Source organism: Heptranchias perlo, chromosome 3 (assembly GCF_035084215.1).
Source record: "Heptranchias perlo isolate sHepPer1 chromosome 3, sHepPer1.hap1, whole genome shotgun sequence".
NCBI lineage: Eukaryota > Metazoa > Chordata > Chondrichthyes > Hexanchiformes > Hexanchidae > Heptranchias > Heptranchias perlo.
The window spans coordinates 30,559,016-30,585,157 of NC_090327.1; the positions used below are offsets into that span (position 1 = coordinate 30,559,016).

The 26,142-nt window shown below is 40.6% G+C and overlaps 1 protein-coding gene across 4 annotated transcripts in view; it reads left to right on the top strand.

Annotated features, from left to right (window-relative positions):
- Window positions 1-26,142, top strand: part of LOC137311437 (protein NDRG1-like) — a 73,916-nt gene that overhangs the window by 43,241 nt on the left and 4,533 nt on the right. For all 4 annotated transcript variants that reach the window (XM_067978651.1, XM_067978650.1, XM_067978659.1 and 1 more), the window contains 9 exons: window positions 4,110-4,230; window positions 6,512-6,574; window positions 7,348-7,408; window positions 7,632-7,718; window positions 12,145-12,201; window positions 15,451-15,551; window positions 18,352-18,417; window positions 18,784-18,835; window positions 20,589-20,636. In XM_067978651.1, the coding sequence (XP_067834752.1) occupies window positions 4,110-4,230; window positions 6,512-6,574; window positions 7,348-7,408; window positions 7,632-7,718; window positions 12,145-12,201; window positions 15,451-15,551; window positions 18,352-18,417; window positions 18,784-18,835; window positions 20,589-20,636 (656 nt within the window). The remainder of the gene's footprint in view (window positions 1-4,109; window positions 4,231-6,511; window positions 6,575-7,347; window positions 7,409-7,631; window positions 7,719-12,144; window positions 12,202-15,450; window positions 15,552-18,351; window positions 18,418-18,783; window positions 18,836-20,588; window positions 20,637-26,142) is intronic.

Here is a 26,142-nt window from a genome sequence, read left to right on the forward strand (position 1 = left end):
CTACACTTTATCTTCAACAACAACAAAAAATTCTACTCTGTTGCGTTCACATTGCTTCTCATAGGCTGTCCTGCTTGTGGTAAACTACATGCATATAGAATTTTAATTTTGAAGTGAAGTCTCAGATTATTTTTAAGACCAGAGAAAATTTGAAAATCTGTTTTAAAAAAAAAACAACATTTAAGGCTATAATCCAGTTTTCCCACAGACAGTTAAGTCACTAACATTTCTGATTTAGGCTGGATGTGAGTGAATTAATAATCATATTCCATTGTCTGTGTCTCACTCTCTGGCCTTTTTTACAGGGATGGGGTGCATGTTAGGCTGGTAGCAGGAACGGTCCCTGGCAGTCAGTGAGAGGAGGGGTTTCCAGGGCAATCGTGATGGGATCGGGAGGGCTAGAATTCCCTTGCGTTAGGAATTAGGGAGGGCTGGGGATTTCCTTGCATCGCATTAGGGATCGTGGAGGGCTGGAGATTTCCTCACATCACATTCAGGATTGGGGAGGGCTGGGGATTACTCTATGTTGCCCAATCAGAGGGAGATGGGGAGGCCCAAGGGCTCCTTGAGGGGCTTGGGGGAACCACTCCTGCACCTCAGAGTTCAGAGAAGTTTATAAAACTTAACTTGGCCTCAACTGGCCAGTCGGCTCCTCCCGCCATGTTTCCACTGCCAAAAGTGACACACTTCCCATGCCTTGATGTTAATGTTGCGTTGCGACGCCGATGACATCCTTGAACTTGACTTTTGCATCTGCGTACACCCCAACCTGCTTTTAGTGGGGATCCTACGCGAGGGCCTGAATCGCTGCCATGACTATGGGTGATTGGAGGTGGGATTTCTCAAGTGTTCAACCCCTCGCCCAACCCTTTCTTGCCAGTCGGGGTGCGGGTTAAAATTGAGGTTTCTACCTGTCTCTAAAATGTAACGCTTCAAAGGGGAGGGGCAATTGGATTTAGAACACTAGCTTAGCCTAATAGCAATTGGCTTTGAAATTCAATTATAAGCTTCCAGACTTTGTGTTGGAGGTTTGTAATGCAGCTAATGTGTATTTAAAAAAAAAATAACTCCAATCGGCATTTGGCCTGCAAAGTGGCTGGCTAGGGTACTGTAACATCTAGATGTAACTGGGTCACAAATACTAGCTCAATCTAATATCACTCAGTAGTACTCAAATCTGGGATTAATCTAGTCCTTTATAAGCCTATTATTTAGCCAGATACTTTTTAAATGTACTACTTGTGCTTTTCAAGCAAGCTGAGCACTGTTTACGTGTTGAGTTTAGCACTTTTTCAATTTGATTCCAGCTCTGAAATATCTTGGGATATTTTTCTACATTAAAGGCGCTAAATAAATGCAAGTTGTAGTGCTTTTGGATTTGCTCACTTTTTTTTGTATGATTTTCCACTATTCTTTTTTTAATGTATTTGATTGCACATACTTTTTTGCTCAGTCCAGATTAAATGGGCCAATCCTTTGCCTCTTGCTTTTCTACCTTAGCTACTTTCTATTCTTGTGCAGCTTCTTGCCTCCCATCACCTTTCCTCCTACAATTTTCAAGCATTTAAAACCCAAACTTGGCTTTACCTGACCACTACTACTACTTCATTTATCTGAACATCATCTCTCCTTTTTCCAACCTTGTTGACCTGGGCTTTGAGCCTTAGACCGTCACATTGATTGGTTTTTTTTTTAAAAAGACTTCCGTGAACTGAAATAGATTTCCTGTTAAATGTACTTTTTTAAAAACTTACTTGCCATGTCGTGATGCTATTAGTGTGTAACCTGGAAACGTACAGTACTTAAACCTATTACTAGTTTTGCACACGCTAACTGCATCTTTTAAAGAATTGCTAAAGGTACAACGCACGGCATTAAAACTGCAACGGGATCTTGATAAATTGGGCCAGTGGGCCGATGAATGGCAGATGGAGTTTAATTTAGATAAATGTAAGGTGATGCATTTTGGTAGATCGAATCGGGCCAGGACCTACTCCGTTAATGGTAGGGTGTTGGGGAGAGTTATAGAACAAAGAGATCTAGGAGTACAGGTTCAAAGCTCCATGAAAGTGGAGTCACAGGTGGATAGGGTGGTGAAGAAGGCATTCAGCATGCTTGGTTTCATTGGTCAGAACATTGAATACAGGAGTTGGGATGTCTTAGTAAAGTTGTACAAGACAATAGTAAGGCCACACTTGGAATACTGTGTACAGTTCTGGTCACCCTATTATAGAAAGGATATTATTAAACTAGAAAGAGTGCAGAAAAGATTTACTAGGATGCTACCGGGATTTGATGGTTTGACTTATAGGGAGAGGTTGGATAGACTGAGACTTTTTTCCCTGGAGAGTAGGAGGTTTAGGGGTGATCTTATAGAAGTCTATAAAATAATGAGGGGCATAGATAAGGTGGATAGTCAAAATCTTTTCCCAAAGGTAGGGGAGTCTATAACGAGGGGGCATAGATTTAAGGTGAGAGGGGAGAGATACAAAAGGGTCCAGAGGGGCAATATTTTCACTCAAAGGGTGGTGAGTGTCTGGAACGAGCTGCCAGAGGCAGTAGTAGAGGTGGGTACAATTTTGTCTTTTAAAAAGCATTTGGACAGTTACATGGGTAAGATGGGTATAGAGGGATATGGGCCAAGTGCAGGCAATTGGGACTAGCTTAGTGGTATAAACTGGGCGACATGGACATGTTGGGCCGAAGGGCGTGTTTCCATGTTGTAAACTTCTATGATTCTATGATTTATTGATGCCTGGTATTATCCAAAAACATAGTTATGTACAGGTTCTGTCTGCAACTCACTGAATAACTTCTTTTGAATACAGATCAAATCTAGCCCAGGCTCTTAATACTGTTATCATATCTGGAGAGGCATCTCACACTCATGGACCGGTTATTAAGAAAATGTTATCTGGGAGATCCTAATTATGTGCATTGCCTGTCTGAATTTTCCTGTCTTCCTCAGTCCTCAAATACAGCAGCTTCCATGCTTTATCTCCTACATACATGCCCATCTATGTTAATTTTAGAGCTCACAACATTGCCTACCACCTAAGTTTGTCAAACCATTTTAAACTGCAACATTTTCCCATTTCCTTCCCCCCCCCCCCCCAAATTTGGGATGCTGTTTAAAATATACCAAAACTAATTAAAGTTATTGTCTGCTCATCTCTTGTGGTGAGCATGTACATAGTTCAGTTTACCTGTTCCTCTTCTTGCTTACAAAAGAAAATTCTTGTACTCCTCTATCATTGCTGTAGGTAATCATCTGATTTTCATAACTAGTAAATAAAACCTTCCTCACCCAACTTGCCTCAGTTGGAGCTTCTAAATTAATTTGGATTTTACAGTGGTAAGATCATGTTTACAAACATTGTAATGTTTATAGCCTGTTGGGAACATGATTCTGTTTGATTATGCAGTCAGAATTCTTGCCTTGCAGGCTAAGACTTAATATGCAATATAGGGGTTTTATATCAAACCTGTTGGTAGCAGTATACCCTGTACACATAGTACATTTTAAATGTGTGAGCTTTGTTCTTTTATGCTATGTTGTAACTTGTAGTGTGAGACTAATAAGGAGCTGTCTATAATTAGAAAAGCTATAATGTGCAGAATAGTTGAGTTTCAAGAAATAGACCAGGGAAATTTTTATACTTTTAAGCATGCAGATTCTAAATTTTAAAACTCCTTTTAAAATTGGTGTGCATATCAGGATACAAATGGCCATTTGTTGCCTATTTTTGAGGGTCATACATAGGCTGACTAGATGCCAAGTATAGCACTTCATTGAGTTGAGCTTTAAAGAAAATAAAACTGTATTCTGGCACTGTACTACCCTAACTGCAAGTAGCCTTCTTTATCTGTTAAGTCTACTTTTATGAATATGTTCCCAGCTGGCCTTGCATTTAAGAAAATTGCAGGCACACTGCCTTTGATTTTGCATCTATTAACTCTAATGGATAGAAAATCATTGGCAGCTTACCAGTGACTTCCGTATAGGTGGCCACCAGGTGAGGCTCACTTGGTAGTGTGCATCTGAACCTTCTGAGTGTTCTTTTAACCATTTGGTACAAACTTCTAAAGTATTTTCCTTTTTTTTGTAGACAAATCATGCTTCAACTCTCTCTTCAGTTCTGAAGATATGCAAGAAATTACACTTCATTTTGCAGTATATCACATTGATGCACCTGGTCAACAAGAGGGAGCTCCAGCTTTTCCACATGGGTACGGATGACCATTCCAAACCAGTGCATGTGTGGTTACTGGCTTCTAATAGTATGTAGTAGGTACAGCACAGGAGGAGGCCATTCGGCCCATCGTGCTTGTGCCAGCTGTTTGACAGAGCTATCCAATTAGACCCATTCCCCTGGTCTTTCCCCATAGTCCTGTAATTTTTTTTCCTTCACGTATTTATCCAATTCCCTTTGGACAGTTACTATTGAATCTGCTTCCACCACCCTTCCAGGCAGTGCATTCCAGATCATAAAAACTCGCTGTGATTATTTAAAAAAAATGTTTCCTCATGTCACCTCTGGCTCTTTTGCCGATCACCTTAAATCTGTGTCCTCTGGTCACCGACCTGTGTGCCGCTGGAAACCATTTCTCCTTATTTACTGTCAAAACCGCTCATGATTTTGAACACCACTATCAAATCTCACCTTAACCTTCTCTGTTCTAAGGAGAACAACCCCAGTCTCTCCACATAACTGAAGTCCCTCATCTCTGGTACCATTCTAGTAAATCTCTTCTGCACCCTCTCTAAGGCCTTCACATCCTTTCTAAAGTGTGGTGCCCAGAATTGAACACAATACTCCAGCTGAGTCCTATCCAGTGTTTTATAAAGGTTTAGCATAACTTCCTTGCTTTTGTACTATGCCTCTATTATAAAGCCCAGGATCCCATATGCTTTTTTTAACAGCCTTCTCAACTTGTCCTGCCACCTTCAAATATTTGTGTATGTGCACCCCCAGGTCTCTGTTCCTTCACCCCCTTTAAAATGGTGCTATTTAGTTTATATTGCCTCTCCTCATTCTTCCTACCAAAATGCATTAATGCACACTTCTGTGCAATTAAATTTCATCTGCCATATGTCTGCCCACTTCATCAGTTGTCCTCCTGAAGTCTGTTACTATCCTCACGTTATTTACTACTTTTCCGAATTTCATTTCATCTGCAAACTTTGAAATTATACCCAAGTCCAGATGTATCTATCTATCTATCGATCTATCCAGCTAGCTAGCTATACCGATATATGAGCAGTGGTCCTAACACTGACCCCCAGGGAACAACACTATACTTCGCTCCAATCTGAAAAACAACCGTTCACCACCACTTCCTGCTTTCTGTCCCTCAGCCAATTTTGTATCCACGCTGTCACTGGCTCTTTAATCCCATGGGCTTTAATTTTGCTAACAAGTCTATTATTATCAACTTCACTGACTTTGGTTGGTTGTTTATGGTAAATAGTGGTATTTCTTGTACCTTAGTCCACTAATCTAGTATGTCTGAATTGCTGCAGGAACATCTCGGTAACAATATAATCCCATCGCCCCCTTTCAGTCTTCTACCATTTTTCCTCTGCCTTCCATCCCTGAAGGCATTGATTCCTTGGAGACAGTTCTGTGGGAACAGATCCATCGTGCATATGCATTTACCTTTTTAGGCTCAAGCCTAAGCAGTGTGTTGGCAGGCTGTTTACAGCTGAGCCCCATCCTGTCCTCTCCCCACATTCACGTAACATGCAATTCTCCCAGGAGAGTTACTGATTACATATGGGAGTACTGGCTGATTTTGATCCTCCTTTCTTAACCCAGGGTGTTATGGCCAATTTTGCTGCATTACAGCTGAAATTACTTAAATCAGGCCAGGAACCAAGCCTGGGACCTTTCTAGTCTCTCTCACTTCACTATTCACTACCTTAACCAGTGAAGTGATGCAATGCATATTATCTTCAGCATCATGTTCAGCAAACTGTTTACAAGTGCAGGGGTTTCTTCTGAAAACCCTAGTGTGCTTGTTTTCAGCAGCTAATCTAATCTTGTCTCATAACTTGGGCTTGGTAGGCTATCAAATTTGGTTATCGCTTTGGTCACTTCATCAAATTTACTTGCACTACTGTGACAAAAGATGACCAACTTATGACTGGTCACATCTATAGACTAAGGAGAATGCATCCAGTTTTGAGAAGTTATAATATTTAAACATATTAGTCTGAAAGCCCCAAAATTTATAGCAGACTTTTAGAATACAAATTCTTATGGTGAAATATTTTCACATCACTGTACTGTCATTTAAGTCAGATGCCCAGATGTCTGGGAAAAGTCACTGTTCTGCAATGACTGAGTCAAATCAACCTGTTCTCGATGCTTTCTGTTTGTTACTTCCAGTATGGCAAAATTGTTTTAATGATTCATAAAAATTGTGTTTTGGATATGAGAATCAAATAGTACTGTTTTAAAATTACTTAAGAAAATAGTGTTTGCTAACTTTTGCATCTGATTTGCAGATACCAGTACCCATCAATGGACCAAATAGCTGAGCTGCTTCCAGCTATTTTGAAGCATTTTGGGTAAGGTTGTAAATCTGCATTCTTGAGAACATGGCAACTGCATCTTTTTTTTTTGTCTTGTTAGCTAAGAAATTTTATATGCTCAGTTACAATTTATTGATTATGTAACTTTTTGCCACTCCAATTTTCTTTCCACTTATCCTGAAGGTGCCAAATTTTGCTCAGCCCAATCCTGTTCTGGTCTCTCCCAATACTCACGAGTACATGCTTGAGTAGAGGTGACTTCATAAGAATTAGGCAAGGGACCCTAGCTGAATTTTTTTTTTCACTGCTCTACCCATTGAAACTATTGTAGCACTCCCAACTGGTGCACAAGTTAACTCAGGAGAGACTAGAAATTAAACCTGGGACTATCTTGCCTGTATGGTTTAGTATTGGATGAGACTGTGTATGCACCTGAGTTGTTTCATCACGCATCAAACAGAATAGCTACCATTCAGAAATAATTTCACTCCAAGATACTTTTTTTTTAAAAAGTGAAAAATTGTTTGTGTGCCTTCTGGGTTAGGCTCTCAACTCTATAATAAAGGTTTGAACACTATTAAGGTTTCAGTGTATTTTTCCTAATACTAGAAGACATCCATGTAAACAATCATATTTGCTAAAATAGATGCAAGCATTTGTCTACTTCGCTGGTCTGATATACTTTTCAAACTGGGCCTAATAGGTTAAAATGAGTATTTCAGATCTTTACGACCAAAATTGTATGATCGTTGCATCTCACCTGCTCTGGTGCAGCTGCCTAAAATGGTCTGATGATATTTGTTTTTCAGTGTGAAGAGCATTATTGGACTCGGAATTGGAGCTGGTGCATATGTCCTGGCTAAATTTGCTGTAAGTTTGACAGAACGTCCCTTGATCATTTTAATGCTCTAGAGATTACTTTATGGGTTCTATGCTGCCAGTAGAGAGCCTTATCCAGCAGTAGTGCATATTAGAAATTCATGTAAAAGTGTATGCATAAGAGTGGCCTCCTAATTTTACATTTACTTCTGTTATACTGAAATGAGTGTGCTACAAATAACTTAAGTACTTTCATATTTTTTCTCTATTCCAGTTGACTTTTCCTGATCTTGTTGAGGGACTATGTCTAATTAATATTAATTCCTGTGCTGAAGGATGGATGGACTGGGCAGCGACCAAGGTAATACAACACAACACAGTGCAATGCTGGAAACATTCTATTAAGTAAGACATTGTGATTCAGCAATAAATTCTAACTGCTCGACAAAGCTTGTTCTACTGGTTTGTTGCATAATGCCAAATGTTATAATGGAAGTAGCGTTACCACCAGATTTATTTGGTGTGCATTGATACCAGTACACTTGGGAGAATTCCACACTTAAATCATGACACATCAAAAATAGTCATACACAGTTTACATGTCATTGTACACTTTACATGGGAATTTTCAAAACCATAAGTAGTTTCAGTATAGTTCATTTTGGTTAGTAGCCTTCTACATTTAAGAATTAGGATAGGTCAGGGAGAAGTGTCAGAAGGGGCTGCACAGGAGTTGTCCTACCTTGGTTGGAGTGTAACTGATTTGAATCGGGATTTTTCTTGTAGTGTCCATCCCTCTGCATGGTGTGTTGGAGAAATGTGTAGACTTCCAGGAAAGGAATCTAAACTGCGTAGTGTTCTCCTGCCCCAGGAAGAGGTCCCACTGACAATTTTATATTTTGTGGTGGAGGAGGGATGGGGTCCTGTCATAGCAAAGGATACATCTTCTGACTGCTTCGACTGAAATGTGCTAGTATGAGGAGGACCCATAAACTCCTGAGGGAGGCCTAGCAGGTGGGCAAGTGGACACCAATACACTTCCTGCATACTCTTTCTGAATCTGATCATCTGGCTAACACTGCCAGTACTGCTTCTTTGTACTGTATCACTTGAAAAGCTTTCGGGCACAAACTGGATTTGAAAGCCTTTCTTCACAATTCAGGTAGACCTAATAGGAAAGCTTCACCTTAGTGAAACACTAATGAAAATACAGATACTATTGGTGTGTCTCAGTTCTCCCTTGTTGCTATGTTAGGTTCTAAAACTGCTGATTAAAGGTAACTTATAAGCAGATGCTTCAATCCTTAATGTGCAATTTCTGCTCCAGTGACATATGAACTAAGACTGCTGCTCACAGCTTACCATTCCTATTAATATTCTTGAATAGGACAGTATAGGTGATTGATCATGACTGTGCTTTGTGTTTTTTCGACTTTCATACTATATTCATAGCTAGCTTAATTACTGAAAACTAGCATTTTTCCAACATGAGTTTTTTGATTTTAAAGAAAAATTTGCAAATACCCAGCTGGCCGGTCGGCATCTGTAAAGAGAAACGGTGGCTTAATGGCCCTGATTTTAACTCTCCCCGACTAGTGGAAACTGGGTGGGAGGGAAGTTAAAATGAGGGCAGTCACTTACCCGCTCTGGTCCTGCTGCCGTCCCATGTTAACCTGTGGGACATCCACAGGAAGGAAGCAGGGTCCTTCTTTAAATATGCAGATAGGTCCTGACTCTAATATTATTTGGAGGCCTGAGCGGGGGAGAGTGATGGCTTCCCTGTCAGGCCAGACCTGCCAGAATGTGGATTGTGGGCCAGAAGAGGTTCAGGTAGGTAAGTTTTAAAATGTATCAAGGAAACCTAGAATCAGAGAACGCACAGTGCAGGAACAGGCCGTTCAGCCCAACAGGTCCATGCCGGTGTTTATGCTCCATGTGAGCCTCCTCCCACACTTCTTTATCTAACCCTATCAACCTATCATTCTATTCCCTTCTCTCATGTGTTTATCTAGCTTCCCCTTCAATGAATCCATGCGAGTTGCCTCAACTACTCCTTGTGGTAGTGAATTCCATATTCTTACCACTCCATGGGTGAAGAGGTTTCTCCTGAATTCCCTATTAGATTTGTTAGTGACTCTTATATTTATGGCCCCTAGTTCTGGTCTGCCCTGCAAGTGGAAACATCTTTACTACGTCTACCCTATCAAACCCTTTCATAATCTTAAAAACCTCTAACAGGTCACCCCTCAGTCGCCTCTTCTAGAGACAAGAGCCCCAGCCTGTTCAGCCTTTCCTGATAAGTATAAGCTCTCATTTCTGGTACCATCCTAGTAAATCTTTTTTGCACCTTCTCCAGTGACACTATCCTAGTTATGGCGTGGAGACCAAAACTGTTCGCAGTATGCCAAGTGTGGTCTAACCAAGGTTCTGTACAAGTTTAACACAACTCTTCTGCTTTTCAGTTCTGTTCCTCTAGAAATGAACTCGAGCTTGGTTTGATTTTTTTTTTATGGTCTTATTAACCTGCATTGCTACTTTTAGTGATTTGTGTATCTTACCCCTAAATCCCTCTGCTCCTCTACCCTGTTTAGATTTATTTTCCAAGAAGTATGTGGCCTCATTATTCCTACCAAAATGTACCACCTCACACATCTATATTGAAATTTGTTTGTTAATTACATGCCCATACTGCAGATTTATTGGCTTCCTGTATTTTGTTGCAATCCTCCTCAGTATTAACTATAACCCCAATTTGGTGTCATCTGCAAATTTTGAAATTGTATTTCAGATTCCAAAGTCCCAATCGTTATAAGTCTATGGTGAACAACAGTAGTCCCAGCACCGATCCTAGTGAAACACCACTTCCCATCTTTTGCCAGTTTGAGTAACTACCTTTAATCCTTACTCTCTGTTTTCTGTTTTGTAGCCAGCTTGCTATCCATTCTGCTACTCATTCCCTGACTCCACGTGCTCTGACCTTAATCATGAGTCTACTATGCGGTACCTTTTATTGAAGGCCTTTTGAAAATCCAAATATATTACATCTGCATTACCCTTGTCTATACTTTCTGTTACTCCTTCACAGAATCATTAAGGTTGGTCCAGCATGACCATCCCTTTTGAAATCCGTGCTGACTATTTTATATTTTCGGTTTCTAGATGTTTCTCTATTACATTTTTGACTAAATATTCCATTATCTTTCCTACCACTGACATTAAGCTAATTGGTCTATAGTTTCCTAGACTTATTCTATCTCCCTTTTTTAAATATAGGAATCACATTAAATGTCCGCCAGTCCTGTGGCATGTATGTATGTATCTGTCTGTCCATCCCACTGCTGGTCTATTTCTGTGCTTGTCAGTAAATGGTTCCAGTTGTTTATGGTTCCTGCGTCCAGTCTCATTCAGGAGGAGCATGAGTGTTGCTCTGGGCCTCACTAAGAAGCCTTGGGCCTCGGGCTCTCTCTCGTCTGCCCCCACTTCAACTGACTGTCGGGGACCGTTCCCACGCGTCCTCGGCTACAACCTCCTGCTTCCACCCACCAGCTTGGTTATGGATCTGGCTGAGTTCGGGTGGGTCGCTGGGAAAATTTATGGAAGTATGGCCCGGCCATTACTATCAACTGGAATCTGCATGTCACCAGGATCGCTGCCCGCTTCGAGGCTCGTGTGCACTGTACCCTGCCCACCCCCCCTCGCTTCCCCTTTTAAAATAGAGGCCTACATTTCTGGTGTTGACCCGAACTGCTCTGAGGAATGGTCTGCATGTGATGTATTAGTTCATCTTTTCTCTTTTCTGACTGGTCTGTGCATTTTCTATTTTTTTCATTTCATTGCAAATCTGTAATGACCAAGGCCCAATAACACATGTTAGTATATTGACCAGACTGATCAAATGTTGATTCTATACCTTTCGCTGCTCTTTTTCCCCACCATGCCCAATGCTAGAAGCATACAGCTCAGAAGGAGGCCATTTGGCCCATCTTGTCTGTGCCGGCTCTTTTAAAAGAGCTATCCAATTAATACCACTCCCCTGTACTTTCCCCATAGCCCTGCAAATTTCTCCTTTTCAAGAATAGATCCAGTTCCCTTTTGAAAGTTACTATGTAATCTGCTTCTACCAACCTTTTCAGGAAGTGCATTTAAGGTCATAATCACAGCCTTAAAAAAAAAAATTCTCCTCATCTCCCCTCTTGATTCTATTCTATTGCCAATTATCTTAAATGTGTGTCCTCTGGTTACAGACCCCCAGCCCCTGCCAGTGAAAACAGTTTCTTTCTATTTACTGTTATCAAAACCCCTCATAATTTTGAACACCTCTATTAAATCTTCCCTTAACCTTCTCTGCTCTAAGGAGAACAATCCCAGCTTCTCCAGTCTCTCCAAATAACTGACACCCCTCATCCCTGATTCCATTCTGGTAAATCTCCTCTGCACCCTTTCTAAGGCCTTGACATCCTTCCTAAAGTGTGGTGCCCAGAATTGGACACAGTACTCCAGCTGAGGCCTAACCAATGATTTTATAAAAGTTTACTATAACCTTGTTTTGTACTCTATGCCTCTATTTATAAAGCCAAGGATCCTGTATGCTTTTTTTAACAGCTTGATCATCTTGTCCTGCCACCTCTCAGGTCTCTGTTCCTGCACCCCCTATGTAATATAAACCGTAAGATGTTACATAACATCTTACAATTGATTGGTTTTGGGAGGAGAGGGAAAAAGGAGGTGGCTTTGTAATGTGAGGATTAAGTTAGTGAAATTATGTTTGGCTTTTTGATTTTTCTCAGATTACTGGTTGGACGTCTAATCTGACAGATGTTGTGATCTCTCATCTGTTTGCAAAGGTGAGTTCAGCATTTACGTAACTCATTCATACTTTGTTTAGAGTATGGTTTCATCATGAGATTAATGGTGGTTTAGCTTGGTTCATTTCTCTGTACTAAGTAGGATAAGGGTCACAAATAATTTGAGACTCTCCCTGGTATCCTCAACATTTTCTTTGGACCCCATGCAGTCTCATGACATTTGATTGTTTGATATGAAAAGAAGGAAACCAGCTGATTTTCATTCCCCCCCCCCCCCCATCCACATTAATTGATTAATTAGTTTACATAATCTTGTTTGGGAGAAGCAAGAAGAATGTACTCTGGGTGGGAAACTTAAATGTCTACCACCAAGTTGTTCAGCAGTACCACCACTGACCAAGCTGGCTGAGTCCTGAAGGAAGTAGCTGCCAGACAGAATCTACATGAGGCAATAACATACTTGACCTCATCCTCAGCAACATGGCTGTCCGTGATAGCATTGGTAAGAATGATTGCTGCATAGTTCTTAAGACAAGGTCTTGCCTCCACAGCAAGGACACTCCATTACATAGTATGGCATTACAACCATGGAACATCTTTAGCAGCTCAAAACCGAGCTGCTGTGAAATGCTGTGCAGCAGCAGAATTATATATGAACAATGTTGGACAGGAAAAGACCCTCTGGTCCATCCAGCCTGTCCCACACAATCATGATATGTTGTGTATCACAATATATACACCCCCCCACCCGACACCATGTGATCTCCTGGGAGAGGCGAGAAACCAGATTTAAAAACCCAGGCCAGTTTAGGGGGGAAAATCTGGGACATTCCTCTCTGACTGTAACTAGTCCAGGAGATCACTGTGGCCCTGATAATTACATTACCTACCTTTTTTGTAAGAGGCCCAGCCAGAAACTGATCTAGCTCTCGCTAAAAGGAATTCAGCGAATTGACGTCCACCGCACGAGGCGGCAGCCTGTTCCAGAGGTGCACTATCCTCTCGGGGAAAAGAACCACCTCCTGACATCTAACCTAGATCTGATCTTGTACAACTTAAAATTGTGACCCTTGGTCCTCCCTAACACAATTAATTGGAACAATCTGTCAACTGGAACACAATCTATTCCTTTCATCACTTTGTAAACTTCAATCAGATTACTCCTAAGTCTTCATGTCTCTAAAGTGTAGAATCCCAGCTCTTTTAGTCTATCTTGATAACTTAGATGCTTTAAGCTGGGAATTAGTCTAATGGCCCTCCTCTGCACCCTTTCCAAAGCCTCAATATCACTCACCATGTGAGGAGACCAAAACTGGACACACTATTCCAAATGAGGCCTGACCAAGGTCTTGTACAAAGACAAAATAATATGCTTTGTCTTAGTCAATTGTCCTATAAATGCCCTCCAACACCCTATTTGCTCTAGCTATCACTTCACAGCATTGCTTACGAATCTTGAGACCTATGCACTAGAAGTCTCAGATCTTTCTTTCTCCACCTCCGTTAATGCTGTTCCCCAAAGGGTGGATGTGTGTTGAGCATTTGTTCTGCCCACATGCAAAACACTGCACTTCTCCAAATTAAACATCATTTGCCAGTCATGAGCCCAGTCCTCCAACACATCAAGATCCACCTGAAGCAGTTGAGCATCGTCTACAGTCCTGGCACTTGTGCAGATCATACCCCCAACATCTAGATCATTAATTTTAAAAAAATAGTAAAGATCAACGGTCCCAACACCTATCCCTGCGGGACACCACTGATGACCGTTCTCCAAACATCCAAATCTGTAGCCTCATGGCTTGACGCGTCCTTTGCTCCTCCATCGCTATCGAACCCTGAGACCAGCCCTGCATCAATGGGGAGTGCCAGGAGTAGCACCAGGCATACCTTTAGAATGAGGAACCAACGTAGTGAAGCTACGACACACTATCTGCATACTAAACACTAAAAATAGAAGGCTGCAGACACAGTTAAGCAGTCCCACAACCAAGGAATCAGAGCAAAGCTCTCTAGCTCAATACATCCAGTTGAAAATGGTGGGCAACCAGGCCACTAACAGGAGGAGGCTCAATGAACATTTTCCACCATGGTAGAGTCCAGCATGTCTTTGCAAGAAATCAGGCTGACGTGTTTGCAAGTGTCTTTCGCAAAACGTGCTGAGTGGGCAAACAAACTTGGCCACCTCCCAATCAGGAGTAAATTGATGGCAGGGAGTTATCAAGTGACACCTGTTTACTGGCACTCAGTTCAGATTCTGCCAGAACCACTCTGCTCCGGACCCCACTATGGTGTTGATCCAGATATGGATGCAAGTACTGAATGCCAGAAGAAAAGTGAGTAACTGCCCTTGAAATTAAAGCAGCATTCAAAAGTATAGCATCAAAGAGCTACATCAAAAGTAAAATCAATAGTGGGGGGTAAATGCAAAACCTTCCAGCAGCACCAGGACATTGCTACAGCAGTTCCTCAGACAGTGTTGTCGGCCCAACCATCTTTAGCTGCTTCTTCGGCCTTCCCTCAGTCGTAGTTCAGGAGTGGGGCTGCTCCCTGATGATCTGAGTGTTCAGCTGCATTCGCAACTCCTGATCATGAAGCAGCCTATGCCAGCTTAAACAAGACCTGGATAACTTTCACACTTGGGCTGACAAGTGGCAGATATGATTTGTCAGTTAATGACCACCTCTAACATCTTCCCTCTGATCTACAGTTACCATCATAGTCCTCCACTATCAACATCTTGGGGGTTACTGTTGACCAAAACCTTAATGACCAGCCATATCAACACCATGACTACAAGTGCAGGGCAGAGACTGGGTACTTTGATGAATGAGGGATTAGGATGGTCAAACACCTTTTCCACCATACCAAATCTCAAGTCAGGGGTGTGATGGAATATGTAACCACTCGCCTGGATTGGTGCACTGCAACAACACTCACGTTTGACATTAAATAACCGAGCGTTCAGCATGATTGGCACCCCTGAAATGGGATTTTAAGATTTGAACATCGTGAAAGAAATCCTATCAATTTTGAATAGGTGTACCCTTAGGAAGCAAACATAGGAAGCTTAGCCAAGTTTGTAGCAACTGTAGGTCTGTAATAGATTTTAAGTGATTATAAATTGTGTACAATAATGGTTGGTTTTTATAAGAAAAATCTTATCAATCCTTGCCAAGTGCCATTTTTTTAAAATTTTGCCTAAGCTGGTAAACCATCTCCTGTAATTAGATGTGTTATGGATATTGCAATTGACATTATCTAATATATTTGCAATCTTTTTTTTAGGATGAAATAAGTACTAATCCTAATTTGATCCAGATGTACCGCACTCACGTTTCTTCCATTAATCACCACAATCTGCAGCTTTTTGTTGATTCATACAACAGGTAAAGTAGCACTGGATCACTTTTCATTTTCTTTAATAATTTTTTTAAAAATCACATGGCTTTGGTAAAGGCACTGTCCAATACCACAGCCATAGAGACCTGAAGTTACCAGGTTCAATTGCAGTCTAAGCTGTTTCAGCAAGGTAGCAGTTGTGGCACAACCATGGGCTTCAATGCTTTTGGGCCAGGAAGGGAAAAAATTTGCCAGGATTCTTGTTCTATTTGTGCAGACATTTGGTGAAGACAGGACCAGGTTGTGCTATGGTCAAATAAGCATTCACTGTCTCAGCTGTAGTGAAGAACATACATAAAAGAAAAGAGCAGCTTATCACTCTAACCTGTCCCATACAGTAGTGATTCCTTATGCTTCATGATTTAAGACATTCCCTATCCAGCTGGGTCCTACTAGTCTCCTGGGAGAGGCAAAAAAAATTAAAAACCCAAGGCTAATTAGGGGGAGGAAATTGGGATAATTCCTCTAACCCCCTTCAAGTCATTTGAAATTAGTCCAGGCGACCACAATGGCCATGACTTGTGTTACTTGGTATCTACCTCATGTATGATGTGATCTCCGACACAGCCAGGAACCGGTCTAGCTCTCTTTTGAAGGCTTTCAGTGAATCGGCACACTCCACATGAGCCTGCAACTTACTTCATAGGCCTACTATTCTATAGGAAAAGAAGAACCATCTAACCAAGTACTACCCTTGTGCAACTTATAAGCATGACCCCTGGTTCTCCCCAACCTATGTAATTCAAATAATTTGTTAGTGTGGACACAGTCCAGGCCCTTTTTTATAAACCTCCTAAATCACCTGTGTATCTGCTCTTCAAAGTACATAGGTCCAGCTTTTTAAGCCTATCTGGGTAGCTACGGCTGAAAGACTAGGGTGAGATATGAGAGCGTCTCTGAAACCATACCCCAGCAAGAGTTAAGGAAAGACTTATTAACATAGCACCTTTCAGGACTCCCCAAAGTGCTTTACAGCCAATGAAGTACTTTTTGTTTAGTGTGTGATATTGGTTGGTGCATAAATATTGGCTAGGACACCAGAAGAACTCTTCTGCTCTTCGAATGGTGCTGTGGGAGCTTTAACGTCCTCCTGAGAGGACAGATAGGGCTTCAGTTTTATGTCTCCAGTTACTCCCTCAGTACTTTACTGAAGTGTCAGCCTAGATTATGTGCTCAAGTCTCTGGAGGGGACTTGAGCACATGACCTTCTGACTCTGAGGTGAGAGTGTTACCACTAAGCCCAGGCTGACTCATTAGTGTCTTCAAGCTAAGAGAAAATTTGGAACTAGGAGACTGACTTGATTTGCAGCTCACCAAACAGTATGTTTAACTGGTAAGTTTTTAACAAATTGGGTAAACGATTGTGGTGGTTGATCCCCTGTGAATCTTCTCTGGGTTTCACACTAAGTTATTACATTGATTTTGGGAATTGCCACGTTTGGGAACTCGACAATTGGAGTTGAAGACCCTTCATCAATTAGCTTTTTTTTAAAATTCTGGTCCTGGAGCTGTATGTTCTCACTATGTGGACTGCACAGTCAGTTGGATTGTTGTATTTTAATGGTAAACTCTGTAGAACCAAATTTAAAATATTCCCCAGTGAGTGGTAGTGTGTTGGAGCACCAGTGTGCATGCCAAACCATGGTGGGATGTGAGCTTAATTATAAAGACCAGTACAGATGATGGTCCATTGGCCTACCTAGTTCATCCTTCCAAAGAAACTTTCAGTTCTCGTTTTTTTTCATCCCACCCTCATTATAGCATCCAACTGCCTCTTGAATCACAAGTTTTTGCCTCCACTACCCCACAGAAGACTAATCTAGTTATTAATCACTTGTGCGAGGAAGTGCTTCCTGAGCTTGCCGTTTGCTCGTTAGTCCTTTCTTGTCCTAGTTATGTTAACTTCAAGTAGTGCTTCAGTTCAGATTCACCTTTTCTATTCCACTTGTGATGATTCACTTGAGCAGAGTTTGAACCTGCGTGGACAAACCTCATTGAATTTTTGGCCATTGCAACCAGTTGTCAAATCCTCACTCGCTGTTTTCTGGTCGCAGCACCAGTTAACAACGTGTTGAGTACAGATCAGACACCTCTTCTCAAACAGACCAGGGGGCTGGGAGGGAAATCCCAGAAGCAGTAATCATGGACCATTCTCTCATACCCAGGCTGTTTGTTTAAAGCAGCATTATTTGATGTCTGGGGCATTCACCGTCTCAATTTCAGGCTGTCAGGAGTGTGGAGGGGTGGGGGTGTACTTTAGGGGTACGTGCTCTCAAAAGAAGAATGCCCAAATGAGCATAATGCTTTGTGAAGTTGGAATATGTAGGACACACTTATGCCTGAGGGGCTTTAATGCTTAAAACGCAAGTGCAGTTGCATCGTTTTCTTCTAAAGAGCCTAAATCCTCATTATCTTTTGTACATCCTCCAACAAGCATGTGTATTAAAGAAACAGCACAAAATCCATCCCAGCATTCACACTTAGTAAAGTGAACAAATAAGTTCAAACTAATGCTTAAATCCACAATCATTTTACAAGAGGGTTCCAGAGGTTGGGTGTCCTCAGCAAGGAGTAAAACTACACCAGTCTATTTTGCATGCTGCCTGGTGTCTAGTTATTCCTAGAGAGGCCTTGGAGGGGGGTGAGGGTGGAGAGAAAGATGTAAAGGGGGAAATGTGTATTAAACTAAGTAAAGCTCCTACTGGCTTTCTTGAAGTCTTTTTTTAAACACGAACAATTTAACTCTCAAATTGACCCACTTAAAGATCTCATTTTTTTTCTTTGCAGTCGAAGAGACCTGGATATTGAGCGCTCTATTCCTGGATCACATCATAGCGATGGTGTTACTTTACAGTGAGTGTGGTTTGATTTATTTAGAAGTCCTTTTTATAACTCCCAGATGAATTTGGAAATGTTGGGTAGAAACTAGACTTATTTTAGTTTTGAAATTTATAATGGCAGTGAAGAATACTTGTGGTTGTGCAATAAAAAGGAGCATTCTGGGTCAGACTTGTTATTAGGAGTCCAAATGTATTGCAGCCTTTTCCTGCATGATGAAAACAGCTTTTTTTTAATAGCTATTTCCAAAACTCTTACTTGCACAATCCAACCAGTTAGACTTTCTTGTGGCAAAGTCTGTTAATACACCAAGTATTGGTGAGACCGTATGATCTAGGTATTCACTGTAGTCAGTTGTGCTGATCAATGTTTTGTTTGTAGATGCCCTGCTTTGCTGGTGGTTGGAGACAGTTCACCTGCAGTGGATGCTGTGGTATGTTAAGATTGCTATTCAGATTACATGAATTTCTTGTTCAAACTTTTACTTTTTAAAAAAAAGTAAACTGCTCATTCAGGACTTGACAACCATGCTGCCCATTTGAGCTTTTGCTCAAGTTCCCCTGTGCCAACACCTCTTGCCTTTTTTATACAAGCACAAAAAATCACTGGAAACTGCAGTTACTTAGTTTTGAGTGCCATTTAAGTTGGGGATAGTAGGGAGTGCTCACATTTCAGTTAAATTAAATTCTTGGGGGATCTTAGAGGGAGTTTTGTTTGGCACCATTACCAATATTCAAGTACTCGTGGGTAAGAAGCTGACTGAAATGGGTTCCATTCCCCAGTGCTGACTTGTACTTAATCTCTTAACAAGTTACCAAAATAATAAATGCCTGAAATAATTTCTAATAGATAGTGCACCGTACTATGAAGTCTGGCTTTCTTGGAATCTGTAATGAGGTTCAGTTGTTTTTAGTTACAAGTGGCTATTAGTGAAACACAAGTTCTCGAAGTTAATTGAACCTCTCTGACTCTTGACACAAGTGGCCTGACTGTTCATACCCCAGCATAGAACTTGCTGGCTTTACTTGTTGCAAAATAATCTGTACTGCTAAAAAATCTATATCCTCTTAAAAATTATAATGTGTGGAAATCAATCATCTAGAGATGCAAAATAATGCTAGTGTGCCCTTTAATACTTGTTCAGAAATCTACCACTAGGTCACAGTCTTGACAATGCCATTAGAGAGAAATACTTAATGGAGACCAGGAGCTCCTACCATTGAGTGAGTTAGATTGCTTCAGGTCACTTTTGTCCCTTACGTGTCCTAGTGACCAGCTTGAGCTGGGATGGCTGACCCTGGGGAGCAGTAAACTAAATTATGTTTTAACAACATGGGAGGAATTAAAATGGCTCGACTCCTGGAACACCACTAGTCAACAATATATGTCAAATGAAAATTGATTTGCGCACAAGGAATGCAGTGTCACTAGGATTACACTAAATCATTATACTAGGCATGTGAAATTTTCATATTGTATTAGAACTGAGAAGCACCTAACTATATAATGTTAGATCTTTGTTCTTTCAAACTTGAAACATTTTAAATTGCAAAACAATAGGGTGAAGTTTTGGTAGCTGCAAGTGTGAGTGGTAAGGCAGCAGTTTGAGAGAGTGAATTAAAACTAATCATATTAGGAATGTATTGAGTGCAATTTCCCCAATAGCTCAGTGCATTTATCCAGTGAGTTGCTGAGCCATTCAGGCCAGGAAGGTTCCAATAATGAATGTGGATGTTAGTGAAAATGGACTTGTCTGCCATGTCCTCTTTCTCTAAGTTAGAGACCTTCCCTCCATTTAAGTTTGGATAACTTGCTAGCAGTTGTTGGCACAATTCACACATGAATAATGGCTACTCATGAGCCACTAGAGCATATGTGCCATCGGTGGAACTGCAAGGAGTCAGTGCCTTGAGGGGAGAAAATTGGTGAGAACCTATTGACTTAAGTAGAATTTACTTGTACTCACATTGTGTTCCAACACACTGTAACCCTGGTGACAATCCTGTCTGTTACACAAAGCAGCTTCTCTATCAAAATAGAAATTAAAACAGTATGGGCTATTTGTAGCTATTGAGATTGTGCAAGATGTACTTATTTAAATTGGGAGCCTCTCCAGGTTGGGTATGAAGCTGATCACGTATCTATGTAAAAATGCTTAATGGTGAAATTTTGATATTCTCCTTCAGGTTGAATGTAATACTAAGCTTGATCCAACAAAGACTACCCTGCTAAAGGTAATGTAATGCAGCTGCACATAAGCAAAATGTTGACATACTGTTTTAAATGGCTGTAGAACTAGTTTGAGAAGACTGAAGCTTTCGTTGCTGCCAAAAGATAAATTTACAGGAAGCCATTGTTGCTTGTAGATTGTACCAGAATGTGTATGAACCTAAAGTTTTTTTTTAAAAAACACCAATTTAGTCTTGAGGTGTTATTGGTGGTTTCTCTTTTACATGGTAAATTCAGTTATTGTACTGGCCTCCAACCCAAATCATCTTTTAGTTTCAGTCTTTAGGGAAGACAAGATGGAAGAGCGCATTAAGGTTGCATGGGTAATAGGGATATCTTTTCAGAAATGCAAAAAAAAAATCCTGCAGGTGGTGGTTTGTGCAGAATTTTGAGATTGGACCTTGTGCTTGATTGCAGAATGCCTTTCAATTTTGATGGTGTCCATGTGCAGTATTGTCAAAAGTGAGACTTGGGGGAGTGAACTACTTCAGTGTGACCTATTTGTCTAACCATTTTGGTTTAGAAGCCACTGAATTATAATGAGCTTCAATATCCAGCTGTTCAACTGAAACTTCAATGCCTGTAATAACGTCTCTTGGTAATATCTTCAGTTTTTGTACTTGTTCTACCATCTCAATTTTTTTGAAAACATCTACAATAATGAAGCACTCCATACCTTATCCTCTAAAGAGAAGGCAATGAATTTCCTACCCTTTAAACTTCACAGTCCTTGTAGTTTTTCACCAGGTATTTGTGATTCAACTGTTGTAAGCCTGCAGGAAAATGGAGCACAAACATTTACTGTGTGGCTTACACCAATAAATCTAGTTTATTAAGAAATAAGCAGCCTTTGAATTCAGCGAGTAACCGAGCCCATTGGAGTTTGGAAACGCTAGTAATTGGCAGCGTACGGCGCAAAGCTGCTGCTTTAACGGTCACTGCAATACACATGCCAGTGTAGCAGGGAATGTATCAAGCAAGAAAACATGGAACTCATTTTAGTATTCCAGCTGCTGACGAAAATGTATTTTTGTAGTACACTACCTACATGACGTTCCCTGCAGGATGCTAAGAACTGCTTGTGGGGTATTTGTCCCTGTGCACTATATGCAATATTCTGTGCTACATATAATAGCTCAAACAAGTGTTTTCTTTCCCCAGACTTTGTTTTCTCTTAAAAAGAACCAAAGACTAAAGTGCCCTAGGGTCTTACTATTGGATTCCTGAGTCATTCTAGTTGCTAGATGGTTTTTTGTCATAATGTCTTAAAGGTGAAACCTAATCTATTGAAAGTGCACATATTGTTCTCGTTGCTATGTTTTGCTTGAAAATTGGTTGGAGTTGCTGTGGAAACAGTGGGAGAAGGAGGAGTTCAATACAAAAAAAAAGCTGTTCCCAAGCTGCATGTAACTGGGGAGTTTTCAAATGCATAGTAACAAGGCAACTTCTAGACTGCCTGTAAATGCATATTCAGGATAGGACTTTGATGTACCCTAATTAAAATGGGGCTGGGGCTGGGGGTGGGGGGGGTGGAAGAAAGATTACTATATCCAGGCAAGTTTGTGGTATTATTATGGCACTAGAATTTTAAAAATATTTTTCCACAGTGCTAAATTTCCCTTTTTAAAATGTCTTTGTATTATGTAACTACTCAAAATTGCCTTTTTAAGAATGGGTGTGGTTTGTTCAGGTTACTTGTCTTCCAGATTTTTTTAGTGCTTATACCAGTATCCAGGATTTTTCCCAGTGCTTTGTTTTCCTTTTTTCAACAAAAAAGTTTTTAAAAATTGGAACAAATATTTTAAAATATGCATCCTCCCCGAACTAAATTGGCTGTGTTTTGTCCTAGTATAGATTGATTGACGGCCATTAATTTTGATGTGTGCAAGCACTAGAATCAAAATCAAATGACTCTCCTATGCAGTGTACTTCTGTTATGTTTGAGCTTCATCTAAAACAATCTGATAAAAGCAAAATCTTTTTTTAAATTAGGTTGTTTTCTTTGACACAAATTTCAAAATGATTTTGGCAGGGGGAAGTTTATTTTTTTCCCCCTGATTTTATATCTGTTTAATCTGAAAACAGGAAAGCCTAACTTTTTTTGCAGCAGTTTTTCCCAACCATTTGTCACCTGGATTGTCAGATGGGCCCCTTAACACCATCTTTTATTCGTTTTATGTTTGGCTAACACTAGAGCAGTAATTTGAAAGTAGTCAACCCTGACAAAATGGGATGCAGCATCTTTAACTAATCTGGAGAAATTATTTGCAGTTATTGAGAGCCCAATGAAGTACTTTTTGAAATGTTGTCACTATTGTAGAAAAGTGTGGCAGCCAAGAGTCCCACAAACAGCGGTAAGATAATGACCAGGTAATTTTTTTTAATGATTGTTGGTGGAGGGATAAATATTGGCCAAGACACCGAGAGCCCTCCCCTGCTCTTCTTGGAATAGTGCCATGAGATTTTTATGTCCACCTGAGAGGGCAGATGGGGCATCTGTTTTAACATCTCAAATGAAAGACTGCATCTCTGTCTGAAGTGTCAGCCTAGATTATACGTTCAAATTTCTGGTGTGAGACTTGGAGTCAGAGGGTTGTGAGTTCAAGGTGAGAGTGCTACTACAGAGCCAAGGCTGACACACAAGAAAACATTGCTGTATGGCAAGCCAGAGGGTGCTGCTAATGAATAGGGGATGGCAGCTGCTTTTGTATATTATAGGCTAGGCAATCATTTTCTGTTTTCACAGGGGGGGGAAAAAAAAAAATTGTGGAATACAATCCCCAAAATGTCAAAGAATCCCATGCAATAAAACTGGAATTTGGCTTTCTCCATTTTAGTACGACAGTTGAAGGCATATACAGTGAATGTATGTGATTTGTCCAGGACAGGATAATAGACATTTTTTTCCACCTTAAAAAATTCACTGTATGCTGCTTTGTTTCAATAGTTTCCAGGCCTTGCTAGATTTACAAAGGCTGGTGAAAGTGTCCCCTTTGAAGCTCTTGGCTTTGGAATTGAGCATATGGGCCTTTTTCATTGATTCTGTGGGTTTATTGATGTAAAACTACATCTGATGAGATGGGCAGTTTTCAAACCACATTTTTTTAAAGGATTTGCAAGAATGTAGTTGTAGTTTGAATAGTTCAAGACTCTCTCTGGATTGTAGAGGATATCTTTAGGCACATATTTGGATGCCAGGACAGCATTGTTTGAGGTATGTAGCTGTGAATTATCAATGTAGCCAATGCAATAGAAGAGCTCTAGTACAGCTGTCACAACGATATTTTTCTATTTTAATGTTAGTGGATTTGGATTTAAAACCACCATTAAATAACAATGTGGAAAAGTACTGGAGGTTAACCATAGTTGAATGCTAAAATATCCTCTAGAAAATTAGTTGCTGCGTATTCTTCTAGCAAGCAGCATGCACCTGTTACATATCAGAGATAGATATTAACATATCTTCTATAGAGACTTTGAAACATGTTCTGTGCACTTTACTGCTAGCATGCACCTATGTAGCTCACCTCTGCAAAGAGAAATGTGAAACCAATTGTAATAAACAACCTTGCGGAGCGCTCTGATGACTGCTTATTAATGCTTATTAATGCTCATCAAAAGTAGTCGAATCCCCCTAAATCACGTTTTCAGTTCCTTGAAATAGAGCAAATGCTTATTTAGTACATCTCCACATCATATTTAGTACCTGTATACCTCCTTGACTTTTTTAAAAAAACGATGAACAATAACGCATCAACCAGAGGGGGAACGGTTCTTAATAACTCACCTAGTCCCACCCCCAACTCTCCAGGCTTGTTGAAGGAATGAATGCTTGTGCTGAGCCTCTTGTGTTTTGCTGTACCATGCACTGCCTGGAGAAACGGAGGTCAGGCTGCAGATGAGTGGCAAGCTTAGCCTGCTTAGCCGACTGCTACTCCCTAATGAACTATTTTTAAAAGATTTTTAAAATTTGCAGTTTGATAAAATTGCAATGTTTGTGATTGTATTGCTAATTTGAATTGAACCATCCTCTCTTTTTAAAGAACATAAGAACATAAGAAATAGGAGCAGGAGTAAGCCTGCTCCGCCATTCAATAAGATCATGGCTGATCTGATCCTAACCTCAAATCTGAATTCATCTCCAATTTCCTGCCTGCTCCCCGTAACCCCTAATTCCCTTTACTTCTAGGAAACTGTCTATTTCTGTTTTAAATTTGTTTAATGATGTAGCTTCCACAGCTTCCTGGGGCAGCAAATTCCACAGACCTCTGAGTGAAGAAGTTTCTCCTCACCTCAGTTTTGAAAGAGCAGCCCCTTATTCTAAGATTATGCCCCCTAGTTCTAGTTTCACCCATCCTTGGGAACATCCTTACCGCATCCACCCGATCAAGCCCCTTCACAATCTTATATGTTTCAATAAGATCGCCTCTCATTCTTCTGAGCTCCAATGAGTAGAGTCCCAATCTAGTCAACCTCTCCTCATATGTCCACCCCCTCATCCCCGGGATTAACCGAGTGAACCTTCTTTGTACTGCCTCGAGAGCAAGTATGTCTTTTCTTAAGTATGGAGATCAAAACTGTATGCAGTATTCCAGGTGCGGTCTCACCAATACCTTATATAACTGCAGCAATACCTCCCTGTTTTTATATTCTATCCCCCTAGCAATAAAAGCCAACATTCCGTTGGCCTTCTTGATCACCTGCTGCACCTGCATACTAACTTTTTGATTTTCTTGCACTAGGAGATGTATTGCAAGTCTCAAGAGCTACAAGTAGTTTTTAAAACCACCATCCTGGTGGTTTTAAAAACTACTTGTAGCTCTTGAGACTCCAACAAAATAGAAGTAACTGTTTGGAGCACAGAAGTATCGCTTTTCTGCATTAGTTTGCATTATCAGAAGGCACTATTCTAAACAAATAGTTGACAAATTTATTTCCAAACTATACTTGTCACTGTAGGGGCTAATGTGCATGGTGTGTAATCTGCTCAGAAACTACATTTCTGTAAATTGAGCAAAACCATTGGTGCAATGAAACCTGCTGGCTTGACTTCCCCACCCCACTTTTTAAAAATCTGGTCTTTTACAACCAGCACTGGCACCATGTTGGTGCAGGTGTGGTCTTTTTTGGCATTTCACCTGAAGCCAGTCCCTTTGTTACAGTGACTTTCCTCGCAGTAAGGTAGTTTTAAAAAATTGTTTTTCTTGCTGTTCATCATGTACATCCAAATTGCTGGAAAGAATTATTGCAAATTATTTTTGGATCTTTGCATTCAACAATTTTACAAGTTAGAAATGTGCATCTTATTTTATGCTATAGTGCCCTTCAAACAGCTAGAAAATACCTAGTGTTCCACTAGGTTAAATAATTCAACAAAAAAGTGTGGGGCAGGCTTGTTGGAGCAGTTGGCCTTTTCCTGCCTGTCATTTTCATATGTTCGTAATAGGGCTTCTGGCTTAGTGCATTTACCTATGTTATGTCCAATCTTGATGTGGAGATGCCGGTGATGGA